The sequence below is a fragment of the Mus caroli genome, chromosome 12, assembly GCF_900094665.2.
Source record: "Mus caroli chromosome 12, CAROLI_EIJ_v1.1, whole genome shotgun sequence".
Taxonomy (NCBI): Eukaryota; Metazoa; Chordata; class Mammalia; order Rodentia; family Muridae; genus Mus; species Mus caroli.
The window spans coordinates 59,871,447-59,896,039 of NC_034581.1; the positions used below are offsets into that span (position 1 = coordinate 59,871,447).

Genomic DNA, 24,593 nt, shown 5'->3' on the forward strand with positions numbered 1-24,593 from the left:
GAAAGAGAAAGAGAAAGAGGAAGAGGAAGAGGAAGAGGAAGAGGAAGAGGAAGAGGAAGAGAAAGAGAAAGAGAAAGAGAAAGAGAAAGAGAAAGAGAAGAGACGAGACGAGACACTTATGCTGGTAAAAAAGCCCATCAAAGATTTCATAGTTTAATTTATCCTGTGTGACTGTGTGACTTCCAAATTTTGAGACAAGAGCATAGATATATGTACTCAAATCCAACAAAAAGTAGGATATTTTTTCTACTTGAATATTTAATAGGCACTTAATTTCCATATGTCTAAAACTAAACCCAGTGTCTGTTCCTTTAAAGTGACTCCTTGTCTTGTATACGATCTCATCCATATTTGCTTTTTCCCTCTCCTTCAGCATGCTTCTTCTCTCTCCATCAATTTACTCTCTCCAAACACTTCTTAAACTACTCCATTCTCTTGTCCTTCCTTTCTTCCTCCCTCCCTCACATTCTCTCTTTATTTTGTATGTATTCATGCCTGGTGCTTACATGGGCCAGAAAAAGTTGTGTAGAAGAGGGTGTCAGATCTCCTGTAATTAGAATTATAGACAGTTGTAAGCGCCAACTGAGTGCTGGATGGCTGCAAGAGCAGCCAATGCTCTAAACTACCAATCCTTATTTATTGCCAACTTACCTTGCCTGAACTTCTTACAATAGCTTCTTCCCTAGCCATTCAGAGGCTAGTCTTTGCTCTTTTGTGTTCCTCTAAAATTCAGTCGGAATGATCTGACATGCAAATCTGATCATTATACTATCCTCTTTAAAATACTTTTGCAATACACACACACACACCCTCCCTCCCTCCCTGGCAAACAATAACATCAGCCATGGTTCATATCTGCAGCTGCCTCACTACCAAACAGCCTTTAGCTTTGTGTGTGACCTACACTGCATGGTGCCATGTCTCTGACACATCTCTTCTTCCCCTTCTTTGCTTGGCTCTTGCTTTCCTTTAAATAACTTAACTTAGACATAAACATCCCTATAAAATCTTCACTAAATCCCTTAAATCCACTAAATCCCTAAATCCCTAAAAATACATAACCCCTCTTAATAGCTGCACTGAATTATCTTTAGCATTGCATTAACATACTATATACAAATATATTTTACTAAATTATGAATTTATTGAAGGCCTTTTATTTAGCACTGTTTGGTGTAAAATTAAGCTGAAAGGTTATCAGCCTGGTTCCAATTTTCCCAATTATTAATAATGCTGTAGTAAACAGCTTAATAAAATGCTACTTTAATTTTGCTATGATAGACATAGTGAGGAAAACATTATTAGATATAAATATAAGGCCATTTTTCTGATTTTTCAATAACAAGTGCATGCTTTTAATATCTGAGAAACCAAGAGGCAATTACACAAGGATTTTTTTCAGTATATACTCATATTTGGAATTCTGTCATGAGGTCAGTTATTTAGTTCATGCCACTATCCCACTCTTTCAAGCATAAGTCAAACAATCAACAAGGGTGATTAACATGGCAAATAATCTACTTGTAGCCTAATCTCAATAACAGTACTTTTAGGCTATAAAGAAAATATACAGTGAGACTTGATTAAATATTTGCACTGTGTGAATTGCCAATGATGAAATATCAAATTTTCTATTGGAGAAAGAAAAGTTTACCAGATTTTTGGAAAGTTGCTAGAAAGAAATCAACAGTATTAAAAGAATATATCAAACATGAACATTTTCAGAAGTGATCTTTATGAAAGAAAAGACAAAAAAAAAAAACCTCTCAAAATATGTTGTCAGTGTTGAAAGGCAACTTGCATACAGAACTAAATCAAGGGCTGGCAAGCTACACAGCCATGGGCTAAAATTAAGGTCATCTACTTTTACGAATAAAGTTTTATTGAAACACATCCATGCTTAAACATTCACCTACTGTCTATGGATGCTCTCACCCCACAAAGGTGGAACTGAGTAGATACAACAAAGATAAGAGGGCCCATAAGTCTGAAATATCTACTTGGCTCTTTATAGAAACACACTGGCAATCCCTGCTATAAAATGTTAGGAAAATAAAAAGAAAGTTTTACAATATCCTTGTAAAAAACACAATGAAAAACATTTCGCATGAAAGTTATTATTTATGGCAGTTTCTTATTTTTCTCATTTCCTTGATATTCCTTTAACTATTTTCATTCAAACCAACTCCTATCCTCAGTCTGCCCTCATTGCAGGTTGCTAGCTCTCTTCTTTAGCATCCTGTCATAAGGAAGAGGAGGAGAGGGTGACGAGAGAGAGACAAGAGGGAAGAGAAGGAGGAAGAGGAGGAGGAAGAGGAAATAGTGAAACAGAAGAAAAATTAGTATACATTCAGGATAGACAAATGTACACACTCAAGAGTGAGGCAAGAAGTAATAACTGAGTATCACAGAGAATGTATGAAAATATGAGTAAATATAAAATTTTAGGAAATAAAAAGGAGAAGAAGAACACCATAACAGCAAATAAAAGGAAAATAAAAATATTTTTTAAATACAGAAAATCATCACATTTAAAAAGTATAAAATGTGTCAGTATTACTCCTTTAAGAAACCCTTCTATTTACCTATCCAAACAGGCAAAGAGTCCAGATTTTCCTCCTACTGCACACAGTACTTTGGGAGCACAGCGAGGTCGTGTCATCAAGACTGTCTGATGAGAGAGTCTATGTTCAGGCATGAAGTGGTACTTTAGGGCTTCATTCAAGAGATGTTTACAGGTGCGATCATCACGGATAAGATGATTCGCTTCATAGAGCCTAGTGAGGAACTTAACGCTCAGCAATGGTAACCGTACACTGTTCAGCAGCTGGGCTAAGTACTTCTGGCGTTCTTGTACATCATACTTGATCCAAGATTCTAATGCATAAAAAACTGTCTCTTCAGTAGCTACATTCAAGCAGTCATTGGAGACAATTTCGTCCAAATCAGCATGTGTAAGCTCAAAAAACTCTTCTGTCTGGCAAACAGATTCAAAATTCTGGCATATGAATTTAGTAGCTGCCAAATAAAGGTCATGACAACCGTAAGTCTCAGCAAAACGGGAAATTCCAATACAATTACCAGGGTCAAGTTGGCTTTCAAGAAATGCACAACATTCTTTAAGAACGAGTTTTATCTGGAGTAAGTTTGCTGCTGGCAGGAGAGATTCAACTGTGTCCTGAGAAATGAAAACTGTGCCTGTATAGGCGTACTCCACAATGGCCTGCAGCGCAGCTTCATCAATGCACTGAAACTCAACCTCACTGTTCTCTTTCTCAGAAAGGTTGCCAGTGAACATAGCTTTGAAGTATGGGCTGATGCTGGCAAGTACCACTTTATGAGCATGAATTTTAACATCACCTACTCGAAGAATGATGTCACAGAGTTCGTGATGCTGGCGAAGAAGATTCAATCCCTGCAGAAGTTGTTCAGAATGTAAGTGGGTTAAGTTAGCAAGCATGTAGGTCGGGGCTGTGTGGTCCATCTACAGAAAAATATAAGACATGAACAGTTACTTCAAAATAGCCATGCCAATGTAAGTTTGTGTCTCAAAGAGTACAAACCAGACTTGTTTACTTGTTGATTTGCTGGGTTCGAGGCTTCTGGAGTTAGAAGGAATTTAACAATTATCTAATTCAACTCCTATTGAATATTAGGAAGTGGAAAACCAAAATGTTGTATACCATAAGGAATTTTAGATGGAAACTACATGTTTCATTGTGTATTTTCATTAAAGACTCGGCTATCACTATAATAAAATCAATATGTGGAGAAAAAAAAGTTGCTTCGAGCCAAATTAGCATTGAAACACTAGCTACGCCGGGCGTGGTGGCGCACGCCTTTAATCCCAGCACTCGGGAGGCAGAGGCAGGCGGATTTCTGAGTTCGAGGCCAGCCTGGTCTACAAAGTGAGTTCCAGGACAGCCAGGGCTATACAGAGAAACTCTGTCTCGAAAAACCAAAAAAAACAAACAAACAAAAAAAGAAACACTAGCTACTTGCTATTTTCTCAATCACAACCTCACTATACCAGTGCAGACTGGCTTTGTAAAGGTTCACTGTTGTTAAACTGCCTTTCCCTATGACCTCCATGTTCACTCATCTGTATCCTTTCTCACAATAGCCTCTCATAACAATACTGTTCATGTGATTATTAATGCTACAGCTCTCTATAAAATGTGCACTCTTCCAAATGTTTTCTTACTAAGTGCTAGGTATTGTCCATAACCTTTCCCTTTTCATCCTTCTTCCTCAATACAAATTTCAAAAGTCTAGGTCAACTTTAAATTTCTCTAAAGTGTATTCCTTTATATACAATTAACTTAGTTATATACATGCAGATTTTTAAACCACTCCCCATTTTCATTTGTCTCACTGTTTAACAAGGAGAATCATATTCAGACTAAACAGTGAACAAAGAACAATGCCAATGGAAACTAGAAAGTTTGAAAGGGAAGAGATGGCTATTGTATAAGAGCATATTTCTCTCAGACTAAACATTTACATACTAAGATAATTACAAAGACATAGAAATGAGATCCTGAACTTAACACCAGTGCTATAGGACTGGACCCTAGTCTCAAAAGCAAGACTAAATTTTATAAACAGTCTGAGAAGAGTCATCTTAGCTCCAGATAACACTCTAAAATAATTAATGATGTAATCTGTGAGTACATAAAATGGATCATTAAGTCTAATCTAATCTAAAGGAGTTATCAATAATAAGGCATATCAGAGACTGTTTCTTCTCATGGTAAGCTTAGCGTTTTATATCAGAAAAGTGAATTTTATGTTTAATTAAGATATTTTTGAAGAATTTTAGATTTGAGAACAAATCTAAAATTTTAGATTTGAGAACAAATCTAAAATTATAACCTAGTTCAGTTAGGTAAATTAGCAGATGCCCAGTGCAGACAACTGGGCCTGGAGGGATGATTCTAGTGGTGTATTGTAGGACCAGACCATACTCCAGGGCTCTGCCCTTCCTTTATGTAGTGACCACAAAGGGCAGCAAAAACACGGAACAACAAAAAAACCTGACTTTTAACATAATATATTTTTTTAGGCTTTTGGTCTTTCAAGACAGAGTTTTTCTGTGTAGCCTTCCCTGGTTGTCCTGGAACTTGTTCTGTAGACCAAGCTGGCCATGAACTCAGAGAAATCTGCTTGCCTCTGCTTCCAAGTGCTGAGATTAAAGGTATGAGGTGCCACTACAACCTGACTAGCATAATAATTTTAAAAGAGATAAAATATAAACATTCTAAAACATTGGCATGAACGTAAAGGATAGAAATAACCAATCTGTAGGATGTTTTAAGGATTTAGAGATTTTAATTTCAGTACTACTTTAATACTCTAAGCTGCTGTAGGCCTAAGCTTTATTAATAGAACTATAATGCATGGAATGTCAGAAAGGAGACTTTCATTTTGTTCTGGAAATGTCAGTTCATATCAGGTGCACATCCTTTGGGCATCATTCTTTAAAGGGAATTGAAACAAACCATAACACCCATTGAAGAGAATAGTTCAGATTGTGTCAACTGAGTAATCGATCTGAGGGCTCTGAGTCTAGAAAATGGAAAACTGAGGGTTATAGAGCAAACCCTAGGATAAATGTTGTTTAATTACTGTAACGGTTGATTTGAGTGTTAAATAAATGTATACATATGAAATGCTTAAAGCAGTGTCTAGCAGTGAGGTCTTGGCAATTTTATTAGCTTTCTATGCTGTGCTACCTCTTAGTATTGGATAAGAAATTCACTCTAGGGTCTATGGTACATGTGGTATAAAAGCATAACATAACTGGTAAATAATGTGTTCACACAATATATATAAGCACACATAGATGATACATATTACACAGATCTAGATAGGTATGACAATATAATTTTAAGAGATTTAGCACTAGAATCAGACTGCTCACGTTACAATATTGTCTAAATTATTTAATAGCTCTATGACCCTATGAAGGTCATCTTAAAATCTCACATTTTCTCATGTGTTTAGCATAGTCAAAACTGCATTATCCATAAAATGGGATATGTCTTTCTGTGTGCTGGCATATAGTACCCAATAACTATTAGATGCTATTTGTTACCAGTATCAATATTAGCCTTAAGACCATGTGTTTTCCCACCTAAAAGACTTTTGTCTGTGCTAACCACAAAAAAGGAGGCTAGCTTACTACCAACAACAACTATTGGGAATAAAGTTTACATAAATCTTATTTTTAATGCTCAACTAAAATAATTATAGTTAGAACTTTACATAGAGAAGGTAAAATAGGGAAGCGCAGAGGTGAGGGGAGCCAGACAGCCAGCTTTCAGCTCGCCTGGTGATGCTTACACTTGTGAACACTGAGAATCAGAGCAGCTCTTTCCAGCCTACATACTGTAAATTTTACTTGTAACTTATTTAATATTCATAACTTTGATTATACTTGGTTTTTAGTTATTTATACATATATTTCTAAAAGTAACTCAAAGAAAAACTAATTTCTGGGCTGGTGAGATGGCTTAGTGGGTAAGAGCACCCGACTGCTCTTCCCAAGGTCCAGAGTTCAAATCCCAGCAACCACATGGTGGCTCACAACCATCCGTAACGAGATCTGGCGCCCTCTTCTGGAGTGTCTGAAGACAGCTACAGTGTACTTACATATAATAAATAAATGAATCTTTAAAAAAAAAAAAGAAAGAAAAACTAATTTCTGCTCTTTAAAATACCCTTGCTATCAGTTTTACTATGTTCATTTATCTCACCAACAACCTTGTGGAGAAGGGCGGGCAAGTACCATGGAAACAGGAAAGAATAGGGAACAAAGTATGAACTAGAGCCAGAGAAGTCTGAGTCAAGTCCAAAGTTAGCCAAATGTATTGAACAGCTCTATGACCTTGGACATATGGTAATTTAATATCTGGGTATATTAAATGTGCTATCAGGCTGAGACTGGTAGCTCATGCCTGCAATCCAAAGCACTTAGGTAGCCGAGGCAGGAGGATTTACGGTGAGTTCCAGACCAACCTGGGTACAGGATGAAACCTTCTATTTTACCTTCCTTATTTAAAGTTTTAATTGTAATTATTTAGTTGAGCATTAAAAATAAGATTTATGTAAACTTTATTCCTAATAATTGTTGTTGGTAGTGAGCAAGCTTCCTGTCTCAAACAATTCTAAAAGTGTAAGCCTATAAAGAATAAATGATAAATATACACACATGTAAATGCCCAAATCACACAAACACTAATCACATCAGGGCACTAAAACAAACCAAAGAGGAGTCTAGGTAACGATACTCCCTTCACTGATGGTGTAATAGCACATCTGATACACTGAGTTGCCTCTACATGATAGTCATATTTTTTTAAACTTCTGCTAAAGTAGAACAAATATCAAATGAGTACTGTGTATCTATGAACTAAACAAGTCAATAATGAACAAAGAGTATCAATGTCAAACTTTCAACAAGGTAACAGCACTGTACTTCATTTCTAATTATATTCATGTTGTACCAATACCCATAATATGTTAAAAGAAGAGTTCATACTTTTAGGTTGTTATAACCAAGATAATAAAGGACAGGTTGCAAGTTTAGTATCTATCTACTTAATTGACACCTAAGCTACAAAGAGGTGGTGCTGAAATCAGCTGGGAGGCAATTAACTGTCCCCATATAAATAGAGATCACAGTCGCAGCGCATAAATAGAAAAGAAGAGCTGCATAAAAAAATCCAATGTAATTTAACAAGTCAGATTTTTATCGTAACTGCTGTCATTAAATTCTCATCCCACAGTTCATTTTTCCTTACAGTAGAATCTAACCAATTATAATATATATTTTTACCAGTACATATCTATAGAATAAATTCGTCTGACAATTATTTTTACTAGACCTAGAGAAACCAAAGTAAAACTAGCTTCCTGTCACTAACATGAATCCTTATATCTTGGGTCTGGAAATATGCAGCAGAAAGCAAGGGCTATATAGAGAGACCCTGTCTCAAAACAAAATAACAAAAACAAAACAAAATAAAACAAAAACTAAAAATTTCTTAACTTTATTAAAGCTCTGACACAACTAACACAGAAAAAATAGATTAAAATATATAATCAAATAATACATAAAATATAAAGATTAATAATGGAAAAAATCAAATTTTATCTGATAGTCTTAGCACCCTCCCCCTTTTTACCAAACTTCTAAAAGCTCTAAGCAAAGAGTTAAATTGACTAACTTAAGTTTTATTTTCTTCCTCTGATCCTTAAAATGGGAACCTCTGGTGGTCGCTGAGAGGATTAGATGAGTTAGGATTTACAAAGTGGCTAGCACAGTACTTGACAGATAACACACAACAAAGGACTACAATTACTGCTCTTAATAGTGATAACATCTCATTTACATTGTACTTATTAATGACGACTTCTTAAATTGTGCAGGTTTTTATACTTTACAGGATTTAGTTTTCATTTCCATTATTTCAAGGATGCATTTCCATTATTTCAAGGATACCTATAAAACTTAGGTAAGAACACACAAAGACATAAAGTGATTCATCCAACAACTTCATTATCTCTGGCTCTAGAAACAGTGTTTACGCTACTTAAATACACCTCAAAGAATGAGGTATACCTTCCTGTAATCTGCTAACTTTGTTTAAAATATTTTGAAATCATTAAAATGTGCTGCACTCAAATTTACAACTTTTAGTATGGCCCTAAATATTTCCATTCAAATTTCTGAGGTTTACTTTTACAACAAAAAAATGCACTCCTATTATCTGACTAAACTTTTTTTTTTTTTTTCCTTTTAAAGCAAAGCCTTTATTCTCAGCACTTGGGAGGCAGAGGCAGGCAGATCTCTGAGTTTAAGGCCAGCCTGGTCTACAAAGTGAGTTCTTGAATTCCTATTCAAGGCTACACAGAGAAATTCTGTCTTGAAAAACCAAAAGAAGAGAAAAGCCTGTTCTTTATCTAATTCTATTATTACATACAAATGTTTTTCTAGTAAATACAGAAAGGACTCCTAGACTTCAAAAATAAGATTAAAAGAAACTTAGTACTTTTAATAGATATAAATAAAATATATTAAATAAGATTTATCTATAAGACCATCTTTAAAGGTACTAACATATGACAGTGTACTCTCATTCCCCAAACAGCCACAATGAAACTAATGCATTTTCCAAGTTTTCTAAAAGCCATAATGTAATAGACATAAATAAATTACAATCTGTAACACACATTGAGCTACAGGGACCCGAGAGAAAGGAGGACTCATTTTGCTTTGCTTGCAGGAAAATAATAGGACTATTGCTTGATTTATGGATCCATGTCTCTTCAGTAGTGTTCTTTGCAGAGGGAAAGGAAAATTCTTATATTTATGCCATAACCAATAATGAAACATTATCCACGACTTCCTAAGTTCCTTTTCTTTGATACTGATTACAACACAACCTCAGTCTGGTTAGTAACTTGGCTTCCTAAGTCCTTAGATACATGAAGAGTTTGCTGGATTTTTCAATCTGAAAATTCTGGTCACTAGAAAGAATTACCTTCTACTTCAACATAAACTGACATTCTAATGTGGACATTCTACTGCATACATCAGTCTCCTGTTCCCTTTCATGTGGACTGGGTTCCTGAAGTCTCAGCATATATGAAAAGAAGTATGCATTTAAGCTTTTGAGGTTGGATATGAGAATCTGTCTTTCTGTCCCCCCAAGCTCCCATGATAGTGTAGGTGTAATTCAGAACCTTGCATATGTTACGCAAGTGCTCTCTAAGACCTACACCCAGCCACCCAGTAGTCATTTTTTCTCACTGACCAGCATTATAATCATCTCTTGGTTTTCATTTCCATCCTTACTCTCTCTAAAAATAGAAAATGGGTGGGGACAGCAGCATGTCTGTTATTGTTTTTCTACTAAAATACATGTGTTAAACCAAACTCAGGCAGCTCTGCTTATACATCCAAATGATGACTGAAGGCTGTGGACGACACTCAGTGGCAGAACACTTCTCAGCATGAACAAAGCCCCTCGATTCAGTGTTCAGGACAGTGAAGAAACCCACCAAGGCTTTAAACCAAAGCACAGGATACATGGTTATACAGCCTCATTTATATTAATACTTTTTCCAAAATAAAAAATTAAAAATATTTTAATTATGTTATAATAAAAACTAATAAATACAATTTCAACTTGCATCACCAGGAGTATTAATTATTGTTATAAAGCACTTTGATACATGTGACTCAATTATTTCAAGATTTCGAAAAGTAATATAGCTGGGTATGGTGGCACAGGGCTTTAATCCCAACACTTGGGAGGCAGAGGCAGGCAGATCTCTAAGTTGGAGGCCAGCCTGGTCTACACAGGGAGTTCAGAACAACTAGGACTACACAGGAAAACCCAGTCTCAAAATAATAAAATAAAATAAAAATTGAGAGATATCCATTTGATACAAAGAGGGACAGAAATACTTTTGCATTTGAAGAATATAAGCTTGGAACTTCAAATTATAACTCAGTCTTTTCTCACTGAAAAGTAATTGTATTATTTCTTTAAAAAGTCTGCCGAACAACAACAAATCTGTTTTCAAGCTTGGTTTGACAGTACACACTGGTAATCTCAACATTCAGAAGACTGATACGGAGGGTCAAGACTTCAAGACCAGCTTGGGCTACACAGTAATTCAGCAACTAATGTTTCAAATACAGACACAAAAGTTGCTCTTTTATGCCCCAAAGGGGTGTGGCCGTATAGGAGATACTCTTAGTTGAACTGAGTCTATTTATAGTTTATTTTACGAAAACACTCATCAGCCATCAAATTCTCATTTTGCTTAAAATAATGTCTATCAACCTAAATCCTCTGGGCAGAATTCTCTGAGGACTGTAATGCTAAGAACTTGCACCACAACTGAAATTGTCTAGCGATCTCCGTCTCCAGGAGACTGAAAGACTGCAGAGACTCTGGAGTATCCTAGGGGAGATGGGAAAGGTGGAGGTGGGGCGAAAAGAAAAGTCCCACAGAGGAGCTACAAGATAAAGGCTTTATGCACTACGTTTATTCTACCTATCTATAAGAAAACTTGGTGATTCGGACAATGAAAAGTGACAGAAGCCTTTAACACTCCACAGCCTGGGGGTGAAGTGAGGAAAAGGAGGCAAGGGAGAAGAGGGCGGGGCGAGGAAGGTACCCAACGACAAGAAAGTCTTTTTTTAAAAAGTACTCTGTGTGCTTGGCCTCGGTTGAGTTCTCCTGTACTGCTAAGCAGTCTGCAGGAAGAAAGAATCTTATTTTGGACAGCAGTGAATGGAACGTTTACAATGGTAACCAGCACTGTGCAGAACATGTCGTCTCTCTCTGCCTGCTCTGGTCCAGTCCTTTGCCTCGCATTCTGGCTCCTGGGGCACTTGGGGAACACACCGCCAAAGCCTGCACCACTGTATAATAGCAAAAGGAAATACCTGAGTCCCAGGAATAACACCTGCAGCAACAGGAGGAGGAGCCACGGAAAACTGGAACCCGGGATGGGATCCTCTCTTGCTCCGGTCAAACCTCAACTCTTATGGGTGGGGTGGAAAACTTCCGCCCCGGACAGGGAGCGTCATTTCCGTCTAAGGCCTTGACCCCGCCTCTTCATTCTGGCTACGTTGAGACTTCCTCTTCCAGGAGTCTTCGGCCTATGCTTTAAGACCCTACGTGGACTACATGACCCAGCATCCACCGCGGCAGTTTGGTTTCCGGGTCAAGAGGTCCGCTCCGGGTGCATCACCATGGAAGCGCTCGGTTTGGTCACGTGGTGGCCCTGGTTACGCCGGGTGGCGGCTGTGGGGTCCCAGGCTCAGCGGGGGCCATTTTGCCGGAGGCTGGCTCCGGGAGTGGAAGGCCCAAGCGGCCTGGCAGCTGACCGGAGCCGTTCCTTCTCTTCCTCTGCAGCTCGGGGCTTGGAGAGGAGCTGGAAGGCTGGGCTTCATCCAGCCCTCCCAAGACCGCAATGGTTCCCTCCAGCTCTCGCTACCTGACGACCCTCCATGGCGGCCGCGCCTTCGGAGCTGCTCCCGCTGCCGCCTCCTGCGACCCCTGGTTCCTATCGCCTCCTGAGCCGCTGTCGTCCTTACGCCCCAGGGACTGATGGTCGTCGATCCGGGGGCACCATGAGAGGCGAGAAAAACTACTACTGCCGTGGGGCTGCCGGGGATCATGGCTCCTGCCCCGCGACGCCGTCGCCTCTGGCCTCGACCCTCCTGTTACCGGCGGAGGCTGTTTCAACTAGCTGGTCCGGGCCTGGAAGTGGGCTCTCGGGCGGAGATGAGGAGGAGACTCGGCTTCTTCAACTCCTGCGCACCGCACCGGATCCTTCCGAGGCGTTCCAGGCTTTGCAGGCTGCCTTGCCGCGGCGAGGCGGCCGGCTTGGCTTTCCCCGCCGCAAGGAAGCCTTATATCGGGCGCTGGGCCGAGTGCTTGTGGAAGGCGGTAGTGAGGAGAAGAGGCTCTGCTTGCAGCTTCTCTCGGATGTTCTTCGGGGTCAGGGCGAGGCGGGTCAGCTGGAAGAGGCCTTCAGTTTAGCGCTTTTGCCTCAACTCGTTGTCTCGTTACGAGAAGATAACCCTGCCCTACGGAAAGATGCGCTGCAGATCCTGCATATTTGTCTTAGGCGTAGTTCTGGGCAGGTCCTGCGAACTCTCATCCAGGGCCTGGAAAGTCCAGATGCCCGGCTTAGAGCTTCCACTGCGCTGTTGCTCCCTATCTTGTTCACTCCTGAGGATTTGTTGCAGGGTTTGGATCTCACTGAAGTAATAATATCTCTGGCCCGAAAGCTTGGGGATCAGGAGATGGAAGAAGAATCCGAGACAGCCTTCTCGTCACTTCAACAAATTGGAGAACGACTTGGTCAAGAGAGGTTTCACTCCTACATCTCGCGTTTGCCTTCTGCACTGAGGAGGCACTACAATCGCCGCCTGGAGTCCCAGTATGGAAGTCAGGTTCCTTATTATTTGGAGCTAGAAGCCTCTGGGTTTTCTGAAGATGCTGCCCCGTGTGTAGTGAATCTTTCCAGTAGCAATCTTAAATTTGGAATTATTCCCCAGGAACTCCATGCAAGATTGTTGGATCAGGAAGATTATAAAAACAGGACTCAGGCTGTTGAAGAACTAAAGCAGTTGCTGGGAAAATTTAACCCAAGTTCGACCCCTCACTCTAGTCTCGTTGGTTTCATTAGCTTGTTGTATAACTTGCTAGACGATTCCAATTTCAAAGTGGTCCATGGCACACTTCAAGTTCTCCATTTGCTGGTCATTCGCCTGGGCGAGCAGGTGCAACAGTTCTTGGGACCAGTTATAGCGGCTTCTGTGAAAGTGCTGGCAGACAACAAGTTGGTGATCAAGCAGGAGTACATGAAAATCTTCCTAAAGCTAATGAAAGAAGTGGGTCCTCAGCGGGTGCTTTCTTTGCTCCTGGAAAACCTTAAACATAAGCATTCCAGAGTAAGGGAGGAAGTAGTGAATATTTGCATCTGTTCCCTCCTGACCTACCCCAGTGAGGATTTTGACTTACCCAAACTGTCCTTTGATCTTGCTCCAGCTCTTGTGGATAGCAAACGCAGGGTACGCCAGGCAGCTTTAGAGGCCTTTGCTGTTTTGGCATCATCAATGGGCTCAGGTAAAACCAATGTTCTTTTTAAAGCTGTAGATACTGTTGAATTGCAGGATAATGGCGATGGAGTGATGAATGCCGTGCAGGCCCGATTGGCCAGAAAAACTCTTCCACGGCTAACAGAACAGGGATTTGTGGAGTATGCAATACTCATGCCCTCTTCAGCCCAGGGCAGGTCAAGCCATTTGGCACATGGAGCAGATACAGACTGGCTTATGTCCGGTAACAGGACTCAGAGTGCACACTGCTACTGTGGTGACCACACCAGGGACAGCATGCAACTTTATGGATCCTACAGTCCAACTATCTGTACCCGAAGGGTTTTAAGTGCTGGAAAGGGGAAAAATAAATTACCATGGGAAAATGAGCAGCCTGGAGTCATGGGAGAAAACCAGACCTCCAATTCCAAGGACATTAAAGATACAGAGCAGGTATGCTTAATATTCTTAACTTAAAAGTAAAAGAATTCACAGTTAAGTTTTTGAATTAAGTGCTGATGTGAACATCCATTATAATAGTATGGGGTAGGTCAGTGCTTTTAATGGTTTCCTTGATTAAATTTGAGTTACAATGAGCTATGGACAATAAATGGGTGTCAATTATGGGTTTTAATCATGCCACTCACCTCAGTCATACAACACTGAATACCCAGAAGGTACTAGATAAAGAACTAAACTGTACTTCCAAGTGGTTTCTGGAGAGGATTATAAGCCGGCAATGAATGTGTGAAGTGTGAGGCTAGAAGTACAGAGTGCTGTGGAATACCTGATTCCATAGAAAGACAAAAAGCAGAAAAGCCTTCAGGGTTCTGATCCTTGAACTCAGATTCCTGTCCCTGCGAAGCTTTTGTTTTAAAATTTACTAATCTACATGTAAATTCAGAGTACCATTAGTACTTTATACTTCATAGTATTTCCCAGGTAACATCTTGCCCTATTTTTACTCTGTATTTTATGAACTATTTCATAGTAAATTGCACACATTTTGGGTTTCATTCTTTAACATTATAACATACATCTTCTTAAAATAAGTTATTTTATTACTAGTAGTAATAAAACAATAGAATACTAGTAATTATTGTATATAGCTTTTATTTAGTTTTTTCCATTTGTTCCCAAACTGTGTTTTACATTTATTTTATAGTTATCATCCCATATCCAATTATAGATGGTGCCTTTTTATTTAATATTATGTCCCTACTTGTGTGTGGGACTTGTATGTTTTTGTTTGTTTGGTTGGTTTTTTCATGGTAGGCCCCCTTTCCCCTGAAAGGTTGGGGTAATTGTTTTGTGGAATATCTCACATGAATTTATATGATTGTTTCTATTTGAGTAGAGTCAGGTTAAAAATAATTAGCAACTATATTATCTCAGTCATGGGTACAGTACAGTGAGATTGCCCCACCTTGAGTAATGCCTCAGTTTAGCATTTGATTAAGTGACAAGATCCATTATAAAGGTATATTTTCCCCTTCACTGTAGATATTGCATTGAGACTACACATACCTCAACAATGTTTTACTCATTGCTTTTGACAGCCAGTGAATAGTTTTATTTGTATTAATTATTACATTGAGAGCTACAAAATGTAATTAAAGACAAAAACATTTCCTCTATATTTGTTACCTAAATTTCTTTTCTATATGTAATCATTATCTCCTGTCTTTAATTTTTGCTATTAAAAAGTTTTTTTTTAAGATTTAACTTCTATTTATGTGTCTGTAGGTATGACTCTGTGTGTGCATTCATCTGTGTGTGTGTGTGTGTGTGTGTGTGTGTGTGTGTGTGTGTATTCATCTATGGAGGCTAGAAGAGGGTGTCAACTCTGAATGAGCTAGAGGAGTTACAGGCTTCTGTGATGGGCCTGGTGTAAATACCGAGGACCAAACTCTGCTCTGCAAGAGTTCGGAACTGCTGAGCTTTCTTTCCAACCCCAGAGTACGCTCTTTTAAAATGTATTTAGATTTCTACTTTTTACTGAAAATACATTTTTCCATAAGTATATTCTGATCAATTCCCCCCCCCCCAGCTCCTCCCAAATCCTCTTCACCTCCACACCCACCCAATTCCACAGTCTTTCTCCACTAGAAAACCAACAGGCAACTCAAAAACAAACAGCAAACCAGAATAGGATAAAAGAAGCAAACAGGAAAAAACAAAAACGAGCCAAAGAAAAAGCCCAAGAAACACTTGAACACTGAGAAATATGATAAAAACACAAAACCAGAAACCATATTATATAAGCAAAAACCTGTAAGGGTTAAAAATACACATATATGCTCAGACAAAGCATTTTGGGACAAAAACTTCCTAAAAATACCATTGAGTTCATTTTTGTGTTAGCTATCAAGTTAGGATTTTTAATGCTAAATTGTCCCCTATTTGACCAGTGGCTGGCTCCCTGTGATCTTTGGCATGATTAGTGTTTGGGTCTTTCCTTAAGATAGAATGCTAAGCCTTACCTGATATCTTTATTGTTTCCCACTTGGAATCAGCTGTTCCCACTCTCCACCCAGGATCCTAATATTACCAATATAGCAGAGTAGTATTTCAAAACCAAATTCTGGGTATGTTTTCACTCATTGCTAACTCTTGCCATTGCAGATTGGCCCTTTCAGTGGACAGAACCAAGAGGTATCTTTTTGTTTGTTTGTTTGATTTAATGACTTCTTATGAGTATCTTGAATTGAATTGGCAGTGTAAGTTCTCTGATACTTTCTATTACTCTATATTTGGTCTCCCCTCTTTTGTAACGAAAGCCTAACTTCCAATATTGTGCACTGTATCCTACCTAACATACAAAAATTTAAGACCAAAATATCTAGTAAATAAAAACCAAGATGTCTTCATAAATTTCCTTGCCTTTTGGTTTAGTTTTGGTACCCATCCTCCTACTCCCAAAGACAGGTCTCATTATGTAGCTCTGGTTATCCTGAAACTCATTATGTAGACTGGACTGGCCTCAGACTCACAGAGATTCACCTCCTGAGCACTGGGATTAAAGGTGTGTCCCATTATGTCTAGCTGCATAGTTATTTTTTGTATTTTGAATTACCACATAAAGGGTAATTTTAAAGGCTGAAGATGGAGAATGTTGCCTAGCATGTACAGGCTGTGGGCTCACCTCCAGCACCACAAACGTGAAATAAAAACAAAAAACTTAACTACCTACAAGAACTTTGAATGAGTTAGTTCTTTTGGCAGGGCAAATGCAGATGCTCCTTGTGATAGATTTATATGCTAGTAAACTCACTGTAACTTGAAAATGTCATAAGTCAAAACACATTTACTAAGTCTAGCCTATTGAACATCATAGCTTCACAGCCTAATATACTGTAGAGAAGAGGTTATTTCTGCTCATAACTCTGGGACTGAGTGCTGCTCAGCAGTGCAAGGAAAGATCAAAATTCAAAATACTGTTTCTACTGAATGCATATTGCTTTGCCATAAGGTAAAAAGTGTAAGTCAAGGATTTACAGTGGATAAAGTGCATTTTTTATGTTCAGTCTTTAGCACTAGTACAGAAGTTGATGGAGCTGACTTCTAAGTGTCCTCATTGCTCACTTATCTTTCCCTTTCCAAAGGGTTGTATTTAGTTATTTTTTGTGCTGGGATTGAACCCAGGTAAGCACTCTTTTAAAGTATATCTCCAGTTCCACCTTTTTTGTTTGATTTTTGTACTGTTATATATTATAATAAGGAGTGTTATTAAGCCTGCTTGTTCTGCCACTAATCTAAGATGTTTGGTGGCTATATTAAGATTGGTTCTGGCTGGGCATGGTGGCACATGGTTGTAATCCTAGCACATGGGAGGTGGAGGCAAGGCAGTTGAGATGTTAAAGGACATCCTTGGCTACTCAATGAGTGGGAGGCCAACCAGGGCTACATGAGACCCTGTGTCAAAACAATAGTAATAATTATTATAATAAATTATAATAAAAAGATTCTGGTGCTGACCTTAACAACAGGAATCAGAAAATAAGTGCATTTCTGAAATGCCCATGTAGACTAATTTATATATGAAAGCTTCAGTGGTGAAACTGAAATTAACTGCAGAACTCAAGTTGTAAATATGTACCCAGAAATGCTTGTAGAAATACACTGTAAGTTTTATAAAAGGAGAGAGCATGGACAAAATATATACACATTTGAAAACATGCAGCTTTAAAAAAGTGTATTGCGTATTATTAGTTTGTTTTTAGAGCAGCTTTAGGGTAATAGCTACACTAAATAAAAAGTGCAGGTGGTTAACACTTAAACAGCCTGCTCCAGAACTCCCAGCACACCATTGGTAGAGCATATGATTTAGTCAAAGAAAACAGCAAGAAGAACCAAAGAGTTCCTTCTTTACATTAGGCTTCACTCTTGCGTTGTTATTCGGTTGGGTTGGCAAGTATATCTGTGTGAACAGGATCCACCATGGTGATAACATAAAGAATAGTTTAGTTGCTATACATAGCCTCTGTGTTATGAATGCTTATCCCTCCTTCCCCTCCCCTTCCCTTGCCAAACACCGGTCTTTTTTTATTTGCACACGTCTGCCTTTTTCTGAGTTTCATGGAGTTGCAGTCATACAGAAAGCATATGCACCAGCCTCATAGAATGAGGTAGGAAATCTGCCTTAAGCATGTCTTCTAAATAAGAGTATAGAAAATTGACAAAATTTTTTCTGCAAATGTCAAATAGATTTCATTAATGAACATGGTTGTGCCTGATGCTTTCTGTTTTGGAAGGTGATTATTCAATGGATTTAGAAGTAGACCTGGTCAAATTATCTTTTTCATCCTAATATTGATATAATTTATGTGGGTTTTTTTCTCATTTCTGCTTAAAAATGTGTCTTCATTTTTAGCCTAACTAAAAGCTTAACAATTTTATTGATCTTTTAAAAAAAAAAAAACAGCCTTTAGTTTTGTGAAGTGTCTGTTTTGATTTCTTGTTTTCACTGATTTCTATGCTTTTTTTTTTTATTACTTTTTTCCTCTACTTGCTTTTATTTTTAACTTGTTCTCTTCCTTGTTTACATTTTATTTATTTATTGGGGGGAGATGGGAAGCACTTGTGCCATAATACATATATGGAAGTCATAGGACAACTTGAGAGGATTGGTTCTCTCCTTGTGCCATATGGATTGTGGGATTGAAGTTTGGTCATCAGGTTTGGCTGCAATGCCTTTACCTGGTGAGCCATCTTGCTGGCCCCAAAACTTTAGTTTTTAATAATGGAAACAATTTTGCTATTCCAGAAACATCTTTATCTAGTTTGAAATTTGCTTAAATTTCACATAGTATTTCTTCTTTGACTTATGTGTAAATTACAAGTATTTTTTTTTTTTTAAGTTTCCAAGTACTGTTTTTTTTTGGGGGGGGGGGGTTAGTCTTTTCTCTTCATTGCTGATTTCTAGCTTAATGTCTTTCAGTTTGAGAACAGCTATTGACATATTCTTTTACATTTCTTAATGTGTTTTGTGGCCTTGAGTGTGGTCTCTTTCTATGTGTGTGTGGATGAGAGTATGTTTTCAAGTGTGAGTGTGTAAAGGCCAGAGGTTGACATTGAGTGCCTTCCTCTGTATATGTCTGCCTTCTGTTTTGAGGTGTGATTTCTATTGAACTTGGAACTGGGGTGTTCATCAGCAAGCTCCAGGGATCAGCCTGTGTCTGCCCTATCCACTTCGCACTGGGGTTACAGATCCTGCATCCACGGGGGATCTAGACCCAGGTCCTCATGCTTGTGCAGCAGGTGCCTTACCTGCTTGCTGTCTTCTTAGCCCAGACTATTCTCTAATACTGATGAATGTGAGCTTGAGAGGAATACCCAATCTGGTGCTAGATGAAATTATCTATAGATGATAATTATATCGAGTTCATTCAGGTTGTTGAGTGCAATTGTCCTTTCTGTTTTTCTCCATATGAATCTATCAATTTCTGATGATGATGGAGTCGCCAACTATAGTAGTGGATTTATTTATTTCTCCTTGCTGTTCTGCTTGTATTTCTGTCGCATAGTTTGACACTATATTGTTATTAAAATGATATTTTCTTGGAGTATTGATCTCTTTATTGAGAGGTACTCCTTTTATGGCTATTCATTTTTTGCTCCCAAGTTCAAATTGTCTGACATTAATAGCCATACCCGATTTCCTATTTTTAATTTTATTTGTATAAGTATTTCGCCTTTATGTATGTCTGTGTATAACATACGTATAGTGCTCCTGGGGCCAGAAGAGGGTGTTGCTGGATCCTGTGAGACTGGAATTATAGACTTTTGTAAACTGCAAGGGATATGCTGGGAGTCTAACCATTGTCCTCTGGAAGAGCAACTAGTCAGTACTCTTAACTGCTGAGCCAACTCTCCCACCCCGTGCCTGCTTTCTTTTTATGTATGTTAGCATGGTATCTCTATCTTTTTACATAATATGTATACATTAATATATTTAAAATTGCTTTCTTGTAGATAATACATAGTTAGGTTTTGCTTTTTTGTTTTACTCAGACAACTCCTTTAAAATGTTCTTTTGGTGAGTGTGATATATATATATATGGTATAGGCTGTGTGCATATGTATGTAGGAGGTATCTGTTGTCCGACTGTATCACTGTGCCTCATTTCCTTCAGACAGTCTCTTACTGAACCTGAGGTGGCTGATAGTCAGCAGTCTTCAGAGATTCTCTTGTCTCTGTCTGACAGCACTGAGGCTACTGGCATATGTTCAGTCATCCTCTGCTTTTCTTCTCTCTCTCTCTCTTATGTGCGTTCTGGAGATTTGAACTCAGGACCTCCTGCTTGCACAGCAAATGCTCTTAACTGCTGAGCTATCTCTGTAGCCCATCTCGTGTTGTAATTGGTATAGATTAAACTATTAACACTTAATATGAATTAGTACATATCATATTTTCTATTTGTTGCTTATGTTTATTTCTGTCTTTAACATTTTTAGTCTTTTATAGATTTAATTGAGAATGTTTATGATCCTGTCTTTTCCTTTTCTATAGCATATCAGTTACTCTTTTATTTGTCTATTTGTTTTATAGTTGCCTTAGAGTATGTGTTTACATCTTTACAGACACAATAAATAGAAACATTAATACTACTGTTTTGAGTTGTTAGAGCAATCAAGAATAAGAGAAAGGGGAGCCAAAGAGAAAGTTTAATGCTTAAGAGTACTTGCTACGCTTTCAATTCCCAACACCTACATAGTGACTCACAACCATCTGTAATTATAGTTCCAGGAGACCTGACACTCTCTTTTGGCCCTCCTGGGCACCAGACACATACATGATGCATAGAAATACATGCAGGCAACACACACACACACACACACACACACACACACACACTAAAATTTTTTTAAAAATTCATTATATCTCCCTTATTGTTTCTCCAGTGCACTTCTATATGTCTGTCAGTCTCTTTCTCTTCTTCTCTCTCTCTCTCTGCTTTCTCTGTGTGTATGTATTAAGGATTTTTGACTTTAATTTTCTTTTCATAAGAAGAACTCTTAAAATTTGTTGTAAGGCAAGGTCTTACTAGAAAAATGCCCAATTTCTGTTTGTCTGTGGACGCTGTTTTGTCCTTCACTTTTGTGGTAATTTCCATGGATTCAGAATTCTAGCAAGGCTGATAGCATTTGATTGTTCCTTTCATTTTCTTGGCATTTTATTTCACATACTTTCTTCTCTCTTCCATGACTTCTAAGGAGTCAGATGTATTTTTTAATTTGGATTCTGTATCAATCGAGTGTTTTCTTTTTTCTCTTCTTTGCCTCTAGCATTTTCTTTGTCTATGATTTTCGGTAAGTGGAAGATGATGTTTCTGTGGTGTTTATGTGCATGCCACAGTTAGCATGTGGTGGTCAGAGGACAGCTTGTAGGAGTTGATTTTCTGCTTCCTCGGTGTGGGGGTCAAACTCAGGTCATCAGACTTGGCAGGAATTTCCTTTACTTACTGAGCCTTTCTCCAGCCTGTGGTTTTGGTTTTATAACAGTGCTAACTCAGGGCTGCTCTCACTGTTTGACGGACTTATTAGAGTTTGGAAAGGTAATAAGACAGGATGGGTTAAAAAAATTGACATTAATTACAAAGCAAATACAATGTGAAATTTACTGCACAGCGAAGAATATTTATTGCATCATCTACTAGTCTATCTGCTAATCTTTTGTTTTAAATTATTCAGTTGGAAGTTACCTGTAATTGGCTTCTTGTTTAATTCTACCATATGAACAATTGTAGAAATTGTAATACTGACTTGGAAGAACTTTCATCACTAACAAATTATGCTATGTTTATGAGGAAGTATCTGGAAACCATCAAGTACTGTGTGTGTGTGTGTGTGTGGTGTACTTGGCGTTTGTTTGTTTGTTTGTTTGCGTGTTTGTTGCTAGTCAGGCTTCTCATATACCTGTAAGCACGTTTTATCACTGAGCACCTCTCTGGCCCCTACTTAACTGGTTGTAACCAGAGCCCTGTAGGGCTCCAGGACATTAGTAATCACTAATGCTTGTCTGTTAGGTTGCTCATTGCCTAATGCTGAAATGACTTAGAGTAGTTTCTGCTGATGCGTCAGACATCCTTTCCTTTTGTGTTTTTTCTCCTCTCTTACTGCCAGATATATAGTTTAGAAAGGTAAAGAAAAGACTTGAAGTCTAGTAAAAGAAAGAAAAAACTAGCATTTCTATCTTGGAAGGAAAAATACTGTAAATGTGTCATACTGAATGAGTGTTTGTGTTACATACTCAATAATTCTGTTCTTTATCTGGGTTTTGTAATTGGTTTTAAATTATTTATTACCAAGGAGACTTAGCAAAAATTTGCTAACTTACTCTCTTCTCAGTTTTCAGCTCATGACCTTATCCCATCTCCAAAATTAAAGCCCACTCAAGGAATGCCAGTCAGTGACGATTTATGTTTTAGCAAAAAAAGGTCATCAAGAAACTTATTTCAGAGTAGTCGAGACTTTAACTCAGAGTCAATTCCTACATGTGGTGCTGGTAAGTAAATATTTGAAATAATAGATGTGTTGAACTAAGTTAAAGATTTCTCTAAACTTCATAATCCATTTGAGGGCTTGTAGAAAGTGTACATATAATACAATGGACAAGTCAGTTTTAATAAATTATATTATTTACTATATATTTTATATATTTTTATTTACTTCTAAATTTATTTATGTTATATATAAATAATAAATTAATAAATGCTATTGAAGACTACCTAAAAAGCAGACACTTTGACATAATTGTGTCATGATCATAGGTCATCTCATTGTAGGCTGTTAGTAATGGAAGGCCATGGTCACTTAAGACACTAATATTTCTTGAGCATAAGTCTACATGTCGGACATATTTCTTAATGTTCTTAATGTAGCTTTCAAGAAAGGGATAATACTGCGAAAAAGCTTGTATTCTATGCTGTAGGGGGTGGTATACACCTTTAATGATTAAGAGGAAGGAACAAACAGATCTCTATGAGTTCCAGGCCAGGTTGGCCTACAAAGGAGTTTCAGGCCAGCCAGGACTATAGAGTGAGACCCTGTCTCAAAGCCAAAACAAACAGGAAAGCGTCAGTTCTAGTAGAGCAGGGGAGCAAATATTAAACCAATTTAAGACATGATAGATTAGATGGTGATGTGGAAGATTTTAAACTATGTGATTAACAGGCAGTTATGTTAAGGAGGAATGTTTGAAGCAAACTAGATGTGAAGAGGGAAGAGCAAGTGATTTCAGGGCGGAGTAACCAAGATGGTTGAATGAAATGAAAGATGCAAAACTGAAAGGCCTCGCTGTAAGACCTGAGACTGCTAATGAACCAGCCCATTCTGAGAAGAATTTTGAGGTAGTGCTGTCACTTGCCATTTCACTGCCATGCATTTTGGATGTTATTTTTAAAGCAGGTGAAAGGAGGCAAAGGGCAAAAGAGGGAGAACTGACTTAGTTCCCTGTCAGAATCCTGGCTAAGGTTTATAGAGGCTTTAACCAGCACAGCAGTGACTTCGATGAAAATGATCACCTTCTGATTACATGTCATAGGTAAAGCTGACCTGATTTGCTGATAGATTCCTCACAGAAAGTAAGAAAGGGAAGTAAAAAAAAGAATCTAAGAACTGCCAGAGAAATTGGAAAGATGTTTAATTGTGTAGTTATCATAGAAGAAGGTATTTAGCTGAGTATAATGGCATATGGTTTCAATCCCAGCACTCAGGAGGCAGATATGTAGACCAGACTGGCCTTGAATTCACAGATCTTCTGCCTTTGCTGTCTCCTGAGTGCTCTTTGAGAAAGGCAGAATTTTTCTTATTTTTGTGTGTTTGGCCTCCTAAGTGAAGCAGGCAAGAAAAGGATGATATTCTATTGGAAAATCCTATAGTCGTGAGTTAAAATCCAGCATATAATTTTACTAACATTTACAAAATATGTATTCATAAAATAACCTTTATTTTTACTTTGTTACTCCTTGCCTTCCTTTTTCAAAGGTAATACTGCAGATCTTCAGACAAATCTTCCCGGGAAATGTGGGCAGCTTGGATTGTCACAGATAGGTTGTAGAACTGACAGTGTGGGTTCTGACTTACAGTTTTTGGGGACAGCCAATGGCCATCAAGATAAAGGTAAAAGCTCCAGATTTACAAAGCAGCAGCATTATTTATGTTACACTTAGGATGTTATTTATAATGTTACACTAGTGTCATCATGACACTAACTCACACACCAGTGTGTATGATCATAACCTAGCTTGTTAGAATTTAATGATACTAATATTTTTATAATTATTACTCTAAAATGTTAGACTTCTTAATCTTGATTTAAATATGACTAAACTTATGATGAAGGCTATCATCAGTTGAAAGTAACATTAGCCGGGCAGTGGTGGTGCACCCCTTTAATCCCAGCACTTGGGAGGCAGAGGCAGGCGGATTTCTGAGTTCGAGGCCAGCCTGGTCTACA

The 24,593-nt window shown here is 38.2% G+C and overlaps 2 protein-coding genes across 5 annotated transcripts in view; one reads left to right on the forward strand and one right to left on the reverse strand.

Moving 5' to 3' along the window:
* The window catches only part of Klhl28 (kelch like family member 28), a 22,792-nt gene extending 11,197 nt beyond the window's left edge, over positions 1 to 11,595 (reverse strand). Inside the window, exons 1-2 of the mRNA XM_021179568.1 lie at positions 11,468 to 11,595; positions 2,586 to 3,484 (exon numbers count right to left, since the gene is read on the reverse strand). Coding sequence (XP_021035227.1) covers positions 2,586 to 3,484 — 899 coding nt within the window. The 5' untranslated portion in view covers positions 11,468 to 11,595. The remainder of the gene's footprint in view (positions 1 to 2,585; positions 3,485 to 11,467) is intronic.
* Positions 11,596 to 11,799: 204 nt separating this feature from the next.
* The window catches only part of Togaram1 (TOG array regulator of axonemal microtubules 1), a 59,928-nt gene continuing 47,134 nt past the window's right edge, over positions 11,800 to 24,593 (forward strand). For 2 of the 4 annotated variants that reach the window (XM_029484612.1, XM_029484613.1), the window contains exons 1-4: positions 11,814 to 14,086; positions 16,259 to 16,288; positions 22,484 to 22,640; positions 24,122 to 24,256. In XM_029484612.1, the coding sequence (XP_029340472.1) occupies positions 12,035 to 14,086; positions 16,259 to 16,288; positions 22,484 to 22,640; positions 24,122 to 24,256 (2,374 nt within the window). In that variant the 5' untranslated portion in view covers positions 11,814 to 12,034. Of the gene's footprint in view, positions 14,087 to 16,258; positions 16,289 to 22,483; positions 22,641 to 24,121; positions 24,257 to 24,593 lie in introns of all 4 variants that reach the window. The other 2 variants (XM_021179077.2, XM_021179079.1) reach the window with 1 other exon arrangement.